The sequence below is a fragment of the Typopeltis vanoorti genome, chromosome 24 (genome assembly GCF_054136105.1).
Source record: "Typopeltis vanoorti isolate ZY-2024b chromosome 24, IOZ_Tvanoo_1.0, whole genome shotgun sequence".
Classification (NCBI taxonomy): Eukaryota; Metazoa; Arthropoda; class Arachnida; order Uropygi; family Thelyphonidae; genus Typopeltis; species Typopeltis vanoorti.
In genome coordinates this window covers 41,224,968-41,242,098 of record NC_143572.1, presented here as the reverse complement: position 1 = coordinate 41,242,098, position 17,131 = coordinate 41,224,968, and the positions used below count along the sequence as shown (strand labels likewise).

General features: G+C 35.2%; 1 protein-coding gene across 1 annotated transcript in view; it reads left to right on the top strand.

Moving 5' to 3' along the window:
• The window catches only part of LOC150093127 (motile sperm domain-containing protein 2-like), a 227,228-nt gene that overhangs the window by 171,538 nt on the left and 38,559 nt on the right, over positions 1-17,131 (top strand). The window contains exon 10 of the mRNA XM_090414158.1: positions 10,597-10,647. Coding sequence (XP_090270284.1) covers positions 10,597-10,647 — 51 coding nt within the window. The remainder of the gene's footprint in view (positions 1-10,596; positions 10,648-17,131) is intronic.

The following is a 17,131-nucleotide window of genomic DNA, read 5'->3' as shown; positions in this document are numbered from 1 at the left end:
ATTTGTCATGGCGGCATAATCGCATTACCCATATAGGATCATAGCCAAATTACTTGTGATAAGCTAATGTTATTTTGTAAATATTTTCTTAGTATTGAATTGAATTATACTGGAAATTGAATTGTACCATGCTAATGAGTTTAATAAACCTTTGTTCATTGATAAAACAGTTGTCTGAAATTGCTGCCCAATGTACCACTTGAAAAACGTACGAACCTAATCACGCAGGAAATTAATGTGTTAAAAAAACGAGAGTGTCATGACTGCAATATTGTTACACATTCAGACATATTTTAGTAATTGCTCCTTGTTTTTGTATTTAATATCTCAAACTAAATGTCCCAAAAGGCACAGTATAATATAAATATTAAGGACACTAAGGGGAGAAATAACTTAAATATTTGTATTTTTGGGTGATATCTCATGCATAGATAAAAGATGAATATAGATAAGCAGAATTTCACTAGATAGAATGATAATCATAAAATGGGACACAACAATATGATAGAGACCTACAAGTTAGTAAGGGGTTGTTATAGGATCAGTGCTGTAGAGGTTCTACAGAAAATAGTGGGAGATCAGGGGAGAACCAGAGGTCATCCCTGGAAACTAAAGGTGTGAGTAGGAGAGTGAGAAGCAGTTTTTTTTCATGCAGAGTTGTGAATGATTGGAATGCCTTACCTGAGAGTCTGGTGTCTGCAGATAATTTGAGTGTGTTTTAAAGCACTGTTTCATGAGCTCTGTGTGTGATAAAAGGACCTTCCAGATGAGTCTTTGACTCCATGGGGTCTTGGGTAATAATAATAATTTCCAACAGTGAGCTAGAACAGAAAAAATGCAGATTGTAGACTGTAAGGTGACTGACAACTGTCAGGTCTGTTATATGAAAGGTTAAGAATTAATTTATATAAAAAATATTAGGCATGAATTTTTTAATAAAAGTATTTATTTTGTATGTTATATCATCTTGATGATAAATGATATTTATAATGTCATAAATATTATGACATGCAGTACAACTAAGTAAAAGTGATAGTTTTCTATAATATTCTCTTATCTTATATACAGCTTTCTCTCTGTGAGCATCTTCAAAATGTTTGCTGGTTATATTACGTAGCAAATTGTGCAATTGTCTGTTTCACACTCTAAAGGAAGTCCATAAGCGGAAGTTGTTTAGGTGCATCTACATATTGTAGGTTTTAGCTGAAACCAAGACCATCACTGGTAAAAGGATGACCAGAAATATAGATAAAATTATTTCTATGTTGGGCATTAGCAATATGCATATAAAGTATCTTCATGACTAGTCTATTTGTATATACTGTTGACTTTACATCTGTTGCCTCAGTATCCTATAATACAAAGCACATTTCCTGCTGGATGTGTACACCCTCTGTCCAAAAAGAAACCGAACTTTTAGAAAATAGAAGAAACTAGTGGTGCAACCTGTCGTATCTTTTTGATGTTGAAAGTGGCAACCTTTGCTAGTGTTGTGTCAACTGTTTATGACATTTGTTTCATCAGAAGCCGAGTTATAGTGCCAAGAGTGACAGTGTGTTTTGACGAATGGTCGGAAAATGAGTTTCAAACAGAGCTGTGATTAACTTTTGTGTTAAACTTAGTAAAAGTTTTACCGAAATGCATCAAATGCTTCAAAGAGCATACAGTGATGAATGCTTATCCCGTACTCAAGTTTACAAGTGGTTTAACCAATTTCAAAATGGTCATGAGACACTTGTTGACTACAAAAAGCCGGGCCGTCCAAAAACTAGACTGATAGAAGTTAATATCCAAAAAGTGTGAGATTTCATATAAGTAAACCTGAAATCGTCCATGAGATTGATTGAACATGAATTGGGGATTCTAAAATCAACTGTGCACAACATTTTGACTGAGACTTTAGGTCTTCGTAAATTGAATTTGCGATTTGTTCCCCACAAGTTGACCAACAACCAAAAATGCATCAAATTGAACACTGCAAGGAACTCATTAAAACTGCTCGTAAGGACTCTCAAACTTCCCGAAATGATCGTTACTGGTGACGAAACGTGGTGTTTTGGGTATGGGCCCAAAACAGAGTGCTGAGTGGAGATCACCAGAAGAAGGGCATCCAAAAAAAAAAGTCGCTTGGAGAAGTCAAAAGTAAAGACAATGCTGATTTATTTCTACGATTCCAAGGGCATTATCCACAAAGAATTTGTTCCGCCTGGCCAAATGGTTAATGGTGAGTTTTATCTCAAAGTTTTGAAGTGATTGATAGCGAGAATTCATCGCATACTGCTTGAATATCGTGATGCAGGCAGCTGGTCACTTTTGCACAATAATGTACTATCTTATTGTTCGAACATTGTGAGACAGTTTTTGAGCAAAAACCAAGTTTGTGTGTTGGATTACTTGCCATGTTCACCTGATTTAGCACCCTGTGACTTCTTTCTCTTCCCCCGACTTCATTTGCCGATGAAAGCAATACGACACCATTGAAAACGTTCAAGTGGCAGTCCACGACCCTCAACAGTATCCCAAAAATCGATATATAAAAAACTCATTTAACGAATTAATTGGCCGTGCCAAATGCTGTATCGAAGCTGAGGAGAGTATATTGATTGAAATAAATGATTTGAATAATTATAATTGGCCTGTTTTATTTTCTATCTAAAGTTTGGTTTCTTTTTGGACAGAGGGTGAATATTGTTGCACACCATGGGAAGGGTCATATCAAAACCAGTTTTGACCTTTATTGAACCAAATTGATCACATTGATTTTAACCTTAATATCTTTCTTGGTCTAGCTCCCACTGATGAGACCTCAGTAAAGGAATGAAAGTGGTCTTGGTGAGCCTTCCCATAATTCATAGCAATGTACACTTCTGAAAGGAAGTGTACTTTGCATTATGGGATACAGAGGCAGTTGATGCGAGTTCAACAGCCTCTGTATACAGTGGACAAGTTGAAGATACTTCATTTGCAAGCTTTGTTTGCTTATGCTTGGGTAAAGGATTAAAACAAGAATATAATTTTTCTAATATAATTTAATTTGTAACAAATGTGGACAAACTTTACATTATAAATAAAACTTGCATACTATTTATTAGTATTAGTTTATTCTCTGGGTAATCCTCAATTTGCTGGTAAGTTTTTTTTTTGTCAAAATATGTTTAACTTCCATATTTTATGATTACATACAACTATCAAATATTTTTCTTTTAAGGCAGATAGGAATGTTTCCTTTGAATGCTTCAGTGTTTTCCAAAGGCTATCCAACCAAGTTGAATTCTATATATAATTTCTTTACAGCTCCTCTCTACTGTGATCTTTTGTCCTAAGTAAATATCAGAGGTTTCTATATCAATTTCTTGGTGTTCATTTGCACTGACTTTTTGACACATTCTTGTAATATGTGAGCTAATATCCTACACACCTATACTTCATCTGCTCTGTTTCCATATTCTGAATTCTTCGCTCTTATTCTAAATACAAATAGAAGTATTTAGAATAAAAGTGAAGATTGTTTGACATTGGTTAGTTGAACTTAATCTAAAGTTAGAGGCATTAGTGAGACCTGGTTGACCATTAGAACTACTCCTCCTGCATACATTCTGTTAATTTGCAGAATGAATGCCATCCACATTTTTCCATGTCTCCTGATCTGTAGTAGCAATTAATTGTATATATTTCATTCTCTTTTCTTCTATCTTACACCAGATAGACTCAAATGCACTGTCTGCATCCCCATCTTGCTAAATGCTGTTTTTTTGCTTCAATTCTTCTGTTATCATTAGCAACTCCCTTTTCCTCCAGTTCTTTCTGAAAATACCATACCCATTGCATTCTATCCCTGTGACTATATAGGTATTAAAGAGACCTGGTTATCATCCTCTGTCAACCAAATCTTACTAATGACTATAAGTCATAAACTTATTTTCTTTATTTGGAGATAAATTAAAGATGACAAGAAATTGGGGTGCTTAAGGATCAAAGCTGTATAACTGAGAGGAGACCTCCACATAACCTTTAAAGGAATGCAGAGAATCGACCATGGCTTCTGACCTAATGTCCAATCCTCACTTTCTTATCGTGCATTCTGTTGGATATCTGCCTGGATACTGAACAAACAAGGATGGGCTGGCAATTTGGGATTTAGCCGACCATATTGTAATTCTTATTTCCTTAAACCAAATTACAAAATGATGGTACAACATGAAAAAATTTCATGCCGGCTGGGGTGTCACCTGGTTAAACAAGGTTGTTTTCACCAGGGAACCAGGGTGAACAGCAAAATGTCAGCTACTGGAACAAATCTGAAAAACACCCCAACTCAACATCACCAGAGTTGAAGATTGGTACTATCAACATAAGAAGGCAGAATGGCAAAGAAATGGAGCTAGCTGAGGAATTTATTTAGATAAGTATCAGATCGACATAATAGGGGTGACTGAAACAAAGACAAAAACTGGTGAGATCTTTCTGAGCAATAAATACAAAATGTTATATTCAGGCAATGACAATTGAGGAAAAGGAGTAGCCATTGTATTCAACACTAAATACGAGGCTAATCTTCTTGAACGGCAAGCAGTCTCAAGTAGAGTGGTGTGGCAAATATCAGAATGGGGAACTGGACAATGAGACTTATTTGTGCCTATGGTCCCACAGAAGATTCTACTAAGGTAGAAGTAGAGAAATTTTTTGATGCTTTAGAGCAGGGGTCTCCAAACTACGGCCTGCAGGTCAGATGCGGCCAGCGATATGATTTTATCCTGCGCCCGCCAATTGGACTAATTTTTTAATAGGAATCTGCACGGGGTGTTGATAGATTTCAAATGCATTAATTAAAATTGTGTTCAAAATATATTCCCGAATAGCAAAAAGTAACCATAATCCAAGTTACGGTCTTTCAGACTGTAAAAGGTTGGTTAAAATGGACTAATGAAGAAAAAAAAATTTTAAAGAATTCAAAACGAAATAAAAAAGATACATCCAAATAAACTTTTAACAAAAAAAAATTGTCACACGAAATAAGATCACTTAAAAAAGTTGGTAAAAATATGGTTAAAATGAACAAACGAGCAAAAAACAAAATAAAAACAATTTCCTGATCTGTATTCATTGACAAAAAATTCCAATTTATACGAAATTAAAAAAAAGTTACATGTAAATTGTCGGTGTATATTTGGTTGAAAAACTAATGACTAGCAAAAATTTAAACAGATTGTTTCCCGACAGAAAAAAAATGAATTCAGCTATTTCCAAAAAAAAAAAAAAGTATCAGTTCGTACGTAGAAATCGTTGATGAGATTTTTTTGGTAATTTTTACAAATTTTTTTTTGAAATAAATAAAAAAAAATATTTTTTTCTTTTTTTGGATATTTAGAGTAATTTGTTAACCGAAATATCTAAATTATTACATTGCACCACTGCAAGTGGTGCAATGTAATAATTCAATAAAACTCATGTCTAGTTCTAGATTTTTTTTATTACTACGGACCCCTGAACAGTCCTAAAGTACCCAATGTGGCCTTCACAGCGAAAAGTTTGGAGACCACTGCTTTAGAGAAAGCATCTGACACAATGAAAAAGGAAAATTTGGTCCTTCTTGGGGATCTAAATAGCAGAGTAGGAAATGATTGTTAGACATACAAAAATATATTGGGAAAATTTGGAGAAAAGAGAAAAGCTAATAATAATGGCAAATATTTGTTGGATTTCTGCTCAGGACATGGACTGGTTATTACTAACACCATGTTCCAACATAAAGATGTGCACAAATTCATGAAGAGAAGGGCAAGAAATAAGAAAAGTCTCATTGACTATGTTATTGTTGACAGTGATGATTTCTCCCTGGTGCAGGACACCAGAGTGTACAGAGGATTTGAAATTGGAAGTGATCACTATTTAGTCTTGAGCAGGATAAAATTGAATTTTATATTGAAAAGAATAACATTTAAGAAAGTTTTAAAGCAAAAATTGAGCAGCTCTCTGATGTGAACTGTAGACTAAAATACACAAAGATTATTGAGGAAAAAATGAAAGAGTTTGAGAACAGGAACCAAACATTAGAGATTCAATGGCAACCCTTGAAGAAAACCTTGATTGATTCAGCCAGAAAGGCATGTGATGAGGTTGTCTGCAAGGATAGAAAAATCAGAACTCCATGGTGGACACAGGAAGTTAAAGAGGCAGTGAAGGAAAAGAAGAAAGCATATCAAAATTTCCTAGCAAATAAGCCAGCTGTGCTCTTAGAGAATACAGATACAAATGTAAGAAAGCTAAACACTGTAAAACTAGCTAAACAAAAGTCATGGGAGGACTTTGGCAAGAACATAGCAAATAATTATCAAGAAGGTGGCAAAATATTTTGGAGGTTGTTGAAGCTTAGAAATGGAGGAAAGAGTACTCTAAAAGGAATTAGAGATGATAAAGGTTAAATGAAAACAGGAGAAAAAGATATCCTTGAAGTATGGAGTAATTACTTCGAAAAATTGCTAAATGCAACAAGCAGTGATAGCATAGTGGTAAAAAAACACTGTATGCCTATTGAGTGTTTTTCTACTTCCATACTTGAAGTAGAAAAATCCATCATATGCTTAAAATGTGGAAAGGCAGCAGGAGTAGATGATATTCGACCAGAAATGCTGAAGTATGGTGGTATGAAGGTCTTGCAGTGGCTGCACTGCATAGTTCAGAAGGCCTGGACAGAGGGACGAATTCCCGATGATTGGAGTAGAGCTCTCATAGTACCCATATATAAAGGGAAATAAAACTGAATGTGAGAATTACAGAGGTATTTCCCTACTGGGTGTTCCTGGTAAGATATATGCAAGTATAGTTGAGAAATGGTTGAGAAGAATTGTAGAAGAAAAGCTTGGTGAAGAACAAGCTGGATTCAGGCCAAATAGAGGCTATCAGGATCTGATCTTCATTTTACGACAAATAGTAGAGAAATCATGGGAATATAACAAAGATCTGTATTTAAGTTTTGTCGATCTAGAAAAGGCATATGACAAGGAGCCAAGAGAGAAGCTATTCAATACACTACAGTTATATGGTGTCAATGGGGCATTATATCAAGCAATACTTAGTCTTTATTTGAGTTATGTCAGCAGTTAGAATTGAAGGAAGTACAGAAAGATGGTTTAATGTTAAATCTGGTGTGAGACAAGGATGTACATTATCCCTTCTGTTATTTATTATCTATATTGATCACATTATGAAGGAAAGTGGTATTAAACATGATATCAAAATTGGAGATGTTAATGTCAGCTCTTTGCTTTATGCACATGATGCTATACTTCTAAATAAATCAACTACTAGTCTGCAAGATTCCTTGACTAAATTGAATAGCTGTTGTAATAGATATGGTATGAAGGTCAGCAATAAAAAGACAAAGACAATGAAAATAGGCAGAATCATTGAAAATGTCAACTGCATTGTGAACGGAGAACCTGTGGAACAAGTAAAACATTTCACCTACTTAGTCACGATTTTTAGTGATGATGGTAAATTAAATATGGAAATAGACAACAGAATCAATAAAACTGGTATAGTAGAAGGTCAATTGAATAAATTCATATGGAATAAGAGAGAAATTAGTCGCAACACTAAATTAGTTGTATACAAGAATGTGTTCAAACCAGTTTTTACTTATGGATCTGAGAGCTGGGTCAGAAGTAAAACACTTGACCAAAGACTAGAGACTGCAGATATGAGTCCTGAGAAAGATTAGAGGCATGAACAGATGGCATCAATGGCAATATCATATTAAAAACAAGGATATTAGGAAAGAACTTGACATTGTCGGCATCCAGGTATGTGTTAGCAGAGCTAATCTCAGGTGGTATGGCCATTTAAACAGAATGGGCGAGGAAAGATTGGGAAACGAAGTGTTCTCTGCCAGGTTGGCTGGAAAACGACCCAGAGGAGTACCAAGATATAGGTGGATTGATATGGTACAAGTGCCTTAGACAACAGAAATATAAGATCTGATAATATTGGAGTCTTGACAAGTAACAGACTGATCTGGAGGAAAATTGTAGATAGGGAGTTAGTAATGATGTAAATTTTTCATGTAGTACTATCATATCCTGTACATCCCATGGCAGGAATTTGATGATGATAAAATTATATTCTTGGTTTAATCCTTTATCCAAATGCAAGCAAACAAAGTTTGCGTGTGAAGTAATTTAATGACTGGATAACTCGTTTATAGGGGGCTAATTTATTTATTTCATATTCAAACAAGTGATTAGTAGTAAGTAATTGGTAAAACATTATTTACAATAAATTGGGATACATTACAAATGGGAACAGCTTAAATTTAGTAGGTAAATTACACAGGTAATGTTTTATTTTTGACGGTATATATCAGAACACAGAATAATAATTAAATAATTATTTATTGACTTATTGCTGATATTTTGCTGGTGTTATAACCAGCATCTTCAGAGCACAAAAACAGTTTGTCACATTATGGGAGACTCCAACAACATGGTGTAATCAATGAACTAGTTTAACAAAATTGTTGCAGCAACACAGAGACTAACGTCCTAAAAAACAGAGAAAGAAAGCCATATCAGCAATAAGTCAATAAATAATTATTTACTTATTATTCTGTGTTCTGATATATACCGTCAAAAATAAAACATGTTCGACGAACACATAAGCCTGTCTACACCTGTACAGGGAATAAGTAAAATATGAAGGAAAAAAGAAACTATACATAAGTTATATACAATCAATATGGTCAGATGTTCCTCCAGAATCTTGCATAATGAACTGCTATTTTTGTGCAGGACATAAGGTCCTCTTTTGTGCAAGGTGATTGAAGAAGTGGACAAGAAAGATGTTTCATGGCCTGGGTTGTCCCACACTCACAATTATCTGGTCCGGTGAGGTAGCCCCCATTTGAGGTTTTGTTTGCAATGTCCTGTTTGTAGTCTGAGGCTTTTCCAAGTATTCCAGTCCAAGTGGGCACCATGTGGAAGATGTTCAGCTGTTGGAATACCTGTATTATTCTCAGGGTATAGTGCAAGCCATTGTTGAAATCTTGTCTATGGAGGGTTTTTTAGATAGCTCAACAGTTGCTAGAAAGCTATGTCGAGATCTTAATCTTTGGGGCACTGTAGTCTGGCCAAATAGTGGGTGGTGCTCATCATTCGTCAGCTGAGAATGCAGATCTTCGAATTGAAGGGGCTGCAATACCAGCTGAAGTGTGCATGTCCCTTAGTGGTGTTGGTTTCAGGTATCCTGTAATTAAGCAGCAGTGTCATTCAATATAGAGGCTAATGACTTTATATCACTTGCCTCAGTATCAATGCAAAGTGGATGTTTTATTAAAGTGTTTCTGGCTAATATTAGTATACACAAACTGCACTATTCCCTTCAAATCTCAACCTTTTTTTTTTTTTTGCTACTCACTTTCAGAACTTGAACTACATTTAGAATAATTTCGTCATTCTTCGGTATGCATACACAAACTCCAACTCACCTTGGTAAATACACTATTCCTTCCTGATAGGAATGAATTTCTTATTGGGAAGAAATGATGTATTTACTAATTAATCATTACTTACTAGAATAGATAGTCCCAGTGCACAGACTAGTTCTTTTAGGCAAAGAAACAGAGGTCAATTATTTCACTAAAGATAGATTCATCTGAGAATAGTAAATAATAAGCCACATATTTGTAGAATATTAACATGTATCATTCTGTTATACATTATAAATTAACTACCTAGTGTCTAGCCATAAATACTGTTACAACTTGAATAGCTTATAAACCTTTAATCTTTCAGTAAATCATCATAGCTTTCAGCATATACAAACCACATGTATAACATGCATATAGCAGCACTCGAGTGTTCAAAATGTCACCCTTTTGCCTTCCTGAATGCCTGAAGTCTATGAGGCCACACATGGATGGCAGCATGCACAACATCCAACAGAAATGCTACCACTGTTTGCTCCAAATCCACCTTCAGGCTGGTGATGTTTGGGGGTTGTTATTTGCAGGCTACTCTCTTAAGCTCTGACCACAATTTAAAATCCAACAGATTCAGATCGGGACCTCCAGATCGTCAATCAGATGGTGATATGTGGTCAGGTGTGGTCCATTCCTTGTGTGCAGGAGCAGAGTCCTGTTGGAAGGTTCAGTGCCTGCCATGAAATGTAGGTTCTAGCATAGTGTCTTGATATGCTTTGGGAGGTCCCCCTCTTGCAGAAATGCAACTTGGATAGCCCTGATACCTCGCCAAATCATCATTGACACAGGGTTGTGACCTCTGAATCCTGGGTGCAATGGTGTGTGCTCTGTGACCATTCTGGGCATATATCTAATCATTTTGGCAATTAAATGATTCTTCAATGGTGCCTGTGGTTCATGTACTGCTGGAGAAGTGTCTTTAATTTTAACACCCTCTGCAGCATAAGTTGTGTTAGGAAGTGTTCAGTAGAACGATGATAGGGCTCGTGTAGTTCTGTGGGCAGTGTGGAAGTTGTAACAGTATTTATGGCAAGACTATGTATAATATAAAATGCTATAAAATTATTCAGTTTTTGTACCATTGAATTTTTTAGAAGTTTGTTTTAATTTTCTTTATTTAGGTGCATTTTTCAAACTTTGAAAAAACATTTTCGATTGATACATCTTCTAAGGTAAATAGTTTTCTTTTTTGATATTTGTTAGTAAGGAATTAAAAAAAAAAATAAGCAACTGTTCAGATGAATTAATTTAAAAAAAAATGCTGTCATCCTCTCCAATAAGTCAGTTTATGAAAGTTAGTTTGGTTTGCTATAATTGACCTTTTATTTATGGCCTGATACCTATGTGAATAGATGAGGTGATGTAATAGCTTTCAAAATTCTGTTTCTTTATTTGTTGAACTTATGCATTAAATGAAGTAAGCATTCATTTTAAACACTGAATCTTGAGCAGGTATGGAAGTGATAGTTAGTGCATCATTAAACCTTTAAGTGTTCATTTGCAATATAATTTTTCTCATCACCCATGTTCTTTCCATTTCTTAATATAATCCAGAAGTTCCACTGCAAATAGCACTTTTGAATTTTTTGAAGTATAAGGCAGAGATACTGTTATGTGGACTGAAGGTGAAAACTCAAGTTTATTATTATATGGTAACCTACCTTCATGGAGTCAACAGATTCATTGTGGAAGGCCCATTCCACCAGCAACATGTCTATCATAATGAGCTTTGAAGTTATTTACACTACCTGCACTCATAATATACTCAGGCAATGCATTCCACTCACTAACAACTCTTCATGTAAAAATTTTACTCCTCATACCCTTCTTCGCCACATCTTTATGCAGCTTTCAGGGATGACCTCTTGTTCTTCCCATCTTAACATCCACTCTTTGTATAATTTCTTCTGTATTAATCTGATAGAATCCCTTAACTAACTTGAAGGTCTCTATCATATCTCCTCTTTTTCTCCTATCCACCAACCTCTATAATCCACATTCTCTGGGATGCTCTTCATAACCAACGCTCCAGAATCCTGAAATCACTTGGTCATTCATCTTTGGACCCTCTCTAGTGGTTCCATATCACAATGAAAACTACTGTAGTGACCAAATCTGAGCACAATGGTCCATATGTGGTCTGACCAATAACTTATAGAGCAGCTATACGATGTGCAGTCTTTGCAACACCTGCGATGTGCCCTTGGAACTTCAGTCCACTGTCCACCATTACTCCAAGATCCTGATCCTAAAACTCATCCTCTTCCCCATTGCAAGACTTTCATTAAATAACCAGGTCAAGGGCATGGCTAATTCTTTTGCACATTCTTTAAAAATACGGTGATATATAATCCATTGCCACGTCCTTATTAACATCTTACCTGAAAAAGTTAATTTTTGAATTTACTTTTGTTTGGTTAAAAAAATTATCAGCATACTGGTTCTTTTTCATTATTACAAAATACCTGGTTCTTTTTCATTATAGCAAATACTGCTATAATATTCACTATAATGAATATAGTGAATGAATTCACTGACTGTTACAAATAAATCACTGGTTAAGGCCCATTGCAGCAGTGCTGTTCTAAAGGAAATCCTCAAGGGTTTTCCTTTAATCTGAGTTTGCTATATTGAGCATTGACTGTAGAACTAGAGCTTGAAAATTCACTTGGTTTGGGAAAAGACATATTTTTGAGATTTTAAAAGAAATTACTAACAGGAATCCATGGCAGTAAGGAAAATATTGGATGCTTATTTTATCAAGATGCTATCTTTGTCATTGCCCATTTGAATAGTTGTTCAAACTTTTGTTCATTCACTGTGCTTTTATAGATTTTGTGTAAAAAGCCCAGTCTCATGCCATAAAATTCCTGATAAGTACCCACAAAAGGTACTCGGAATACTATGATAGTATATTACACTTCCAAATTAATTTGTTGGTGAAGCTATAGGAGGCTAATCTTCTTGAATGGCAAGCAATATCAAATAAATGGATGTCAGTAAATATCAGAATGGGGAACTGGACATAGAGACTTATTTGTGCTTATGGCCCCACAGAAGGTTCTACTAAAGTAAAAGTGGAAGAATTTTTTGATGCTTTAGAGAAAGCAATTGATGCAATGAAAAAAAAAAAGGAAAAGTTGGTCCTTGTTGGGGATCTAAATAGCAGCGTAGGAAATGATTGTTAGACATACATAAATATTTTGAGAAAATTTGGAGCAAAGAGTAAAGCTAATAATGGCAAATACCTTTGGATTTCTGCCCAGGATATGGATTGGTTATTACTAACACCATGTTCTCATATAAAAATGTGCACAAATTCACATGGAGAGAAGAGGAAAGGAATAAGAAAAGTCTCATTGACTATGTTATTGTTGAGAGTGATGTTTTCTCACTGGTGCAGGTTAGATAGTAGTGTATAGAAGATTTGAAATTCGAAGTGATCACCATTTAGTCTTGAGCGAGGTAAAATTGAATTTCATATTGAAAAGAAAATGTAAGAAAGTTTTAAAGCGGATAAAGGTTGAACAGCTCTCAGATATGAACTGTAGACTAAAATACATAAACATTATTCAAGAAAAAATGAAGAGTTTGTGACAAGGAACCAAACTTTGGAGATGAGATTCACTGGCAAGCCCTGAAGAAAACATTGATTGATTCAGCCAGAGAGGCATGTGGTGAGGTGGTTTGTCTGCAAGGATAGAAGAATCAGAACTCCATGGTGGACACAGGAAGTTAAAGAGGTAGTGAAGGAAAAGCATAAAGCATATCGAAAGTTCCTGGCAAATAAGTCGGTTTGTGCTTTTAGAGAATACAGAGACAAATGTAAGAAAGCTAAACCCTGTTTAAACTAGCTAAACAAAAGTCATGGGAACACTGGTAAGAACATAGAAAATAAATATCAAGAAGGTGCCAAAATATTCTAGAGGCTGTTGAAAAAGCTCAGAAATGGAGAAAAGAGTGCTGTAAAAGGAATTAGAGATGATAAAGGTGACATGAAAACTGAGGAAAAAGATATCCTTGATGTATGGAGTGATTACTTTGAAAAATTGTTAAATGAAACAAACAGTGATGACAGCATAGGTAAAGAACACTCAACAGGCATGCAATCAGGAAGGCATATCTATACTTGAAGTAAAAAAAAGTCAACAAAAGCCTGAAATGTGGAAAGGTAGTGGGAATAGATGATATTTGACCAGAAAAGCTCAAGTATGGAAGTATAAAAGTCTTGCAATGGCTGCACTGCATAGTTCAGAAGACCTGGACAGAGGGATGAATTCTAGATGATTGGAGTAGAGCTCTTATAGTACCCATATATAAAAAGGGAAATAAAACTGAATGTGAGAATCAAAGGTATTTTCCTACTTAGTGTATCTGGTAAGGTTTATGCAAGTATACTTGAGAAATGATTGAGAAGGATTGAGGAAGGGAAGCTTGAAGAACAAGCTGGATTTAGGCCAAATAGATGCTGTCAAGATCAGATTTTCACTTTATGACAAATAGTTGAGAAATCATGGGAATGTAACAAAGATCTGTGTTTAAGTTTTGTTGATCTGGAAAAGGCATATGACAAGGTTCCAGGAGAGAAGCTATTCAATATGCTATAGTTATATGGTGTCAATGGGGCATTATATCAAGCAATACTTAGTCTTTATTTGAGTTGTAAGTCAGCAGTTAGAATTAAAGGAAGTACAGGAAGATGGTTTGATATTAAATCTGGTGTCAGACAAGGATGTAAATTAACCCCTCTGTTATTCGTTATCTATATGGATCACATTATGAAGGAAAGCAGTATTAAACCTCATCAAAATTGGAGATGTTCATCTCAGCTTTTTACTTCGTGCAGATGTTATACTTTTAAATAAATCCAGTTTAAGCCTGCAAGATTCCCCGACTAAATTGAATAACTGTTGTAATTAATTTGGTATGAAAATTAGCTTTAGCATGACAAAGATGATGAAAAGGCAGAAAATTGAAAATATCAACTGCATTCATGAATGAAGAATCTGCAGAATAAGTAAAACATTTCGGCTACTTAGGCACAATGTTTAGTAAAGATGGTAAATTAAATATGGAAATAGACAACAGAATCAACAAAGCTAGTATGGCAGGAAGTAAACTGAATGTATTTATATGGAACAAGAGAGAAATTAGTCAAAACACTAAATTAACTGTATACAAGACAGTGTTCAAACCAATTTTAACTTGCATATCTAAGAGCTGGGTTAGAAATAAAACACTTGACCAGAGACCACAGATATGAGAGTCCTGAGAAAGATTAGGGGCATGAATGGATTACATCATTGAAAATAATCTATTAAAAACAAGGATATTAGGAAAAAACATTGTTACCTTTCAGGAATGTGTTAGCAGAGCTAATATCAGGTGGTATGGTCACTTTAATAGAATTGCAGAGGAAAGATTAGCAAAATAAGTATTCTTTGCCAGATTGGCAGGAAAAGGACCCAGAGGAAGACCAAGATATAGGTGGATTGATACAGTAAAAAGTGCTTTAGAAGATAGAAATAAAGATCTAATAATGTTGGAGTCTTCATAGATAAGACTGATTTGGAGGAAAATTGTAGATAGGAAGTTAGTAATGATGTAAATTTTTCATGTAAGAATCATATCCTGTACGCCCTTTGAGGGTACATATCAGGAATTTGATGATGAATTAATTTGTTAGGATTCTGGTTTCAACAGATCTTGCATTTCAATCTTGTAAGGCACTGAAATGCAAGATCACCATTGAACTGCCTACACCCTAGATGTTTTTTGGTCCCATCAAACACCTTGTTAGATCTGAATAGGCTACCTCACTTTAAATGAGGTTACCTTCCAGAGTCTAACAGTAAACATAAATTAAATAAGCATACTTATCATTTAGCACAGTGTGACCAGGTTTTATAGGAAATAACATCTTGTAAATTAAATTTCGAATTGTTTGAATTGAAGTTAATGTATCTGTATATCAAATGAACTGTAAGTTAACAAAAAGGGGCAATTGTAAGAGAAATTATTAGTGATATTCTACATGTAAAAGAATGTAAATTATTCGGCAAGACGGGGCAAAGGTTGCCTCAATGCTACAAGAGGAGCGTAAGCGCCTGCAGGTGTTACATCTGAGAAAATATCATGATGCATGCATTCCCAGAATTAGAAAGCCCTGCATGAGGATCGGTGAGGTCACCCATTCGGGGACCAATCGGGAGGACGATAGGAGAAATCAAACTTGGAAAGGTGGTGCTCTTGGAGAGCGAATAAAACCCGCAACACAGAGAGAAACAACCCTCGTTTTGTTTGTTCCTGTATTTTCACCGTTGTGCTACAAGTGTTCATCGTGGTTCAGTTCTTAATTTTAAGAGCTGACCTTCGAGAAGTTCCAGCATGGCACCGCCACAGAGCACGGCAAGATCGAATGTAGGCCGTCAATGAGAAGAAGCATTGACGTGAATCCATAACAAAGAAACAGCGCCCGATTCAGGAAGAGCACGTGAATCCCATGTGGCAGTGGAATCAAGATAGCCAGATTCTTCACAAAGAAGGAAGGACAGAGAGAAACCGAAACAGTGTAGATAAATGCTTTCATATGTTCTAGCCCCATTTAGAGAAATTGACTAACAGTACAGAAGGGACTGTGTTTCAAATATGTGATAAAAGGAAGTACGAAGAATTGCAATTTATGTGAATAACTCTATACCTTTGGACTGAATTATAAGAACTATTAGTCTATTTGATATTTTGTCATGATCCACTCGAGGGAAAATATTGTGATAAATGCCTAGCTGGCCTAATGAGTTGTAAACTAAAATGTCAAATTGAGAAAATTGAATTGTAAAGATTTAGAATTAGAAATCAATGTTTATTTTTAAGAACGAGAGAGTGAGAGGAAAGTAAGAGTTTAACTTAGTATAATTAATTGTTTTGTTCCTGTATTATATTAATTAATGAATTCATTAAAATTGTTTGATACTTTTCATGCCTGTATTTCTGACCATGCTGACTGACCCTGACCCTTCATAAAATCTCGAACCTGTGATCATATATGTGTGCGGGGATATCCCAAATAAGAGAGAAAAGGGGCACGACTGCAAATAAAATAGAAAACCTAAAGCTTCTGAATTATAGTAAAATGAGATTAGTAGCACCTGATACCCTATAACTATCCTTAGGCTGAGTTAAACTCTACCCTTAAGGCCTAGGCTGGTGCAGTAAATAAATTTGCATGAGTGAATAAGGATAGCTTATGGTGATCAGGGAACAGGTATTTCTTGGGTCCCAAAAAACTGAGAAATTTGAGATAAGCGATAAGATCACATATTCAAGTAAGATAGACGACTTAGGGATACATGAAGTTAAGGATAGCAGATAGAAGCCAAAGTATAAATTAGAAAGTAAATCATGCAAAGAATAATATAAAGATAAAAGATATAACAATGAGCAAGGGTAGAAACGTAACAATGGTGCAGACCTGACGACACACAAGATATAACAACCTGTTTTGCTAACCTTTCTCTTCAATTCTTAAGTGATACCAAATTACCATGGTAGATTAAGCTTTACTCACAACATTATATTAAATATTAGCAATGTCAAGTTCCATTAATATCTACATTTTAAGTGATTCTACTGCTGATATCTATTTGCTCTCTCTAA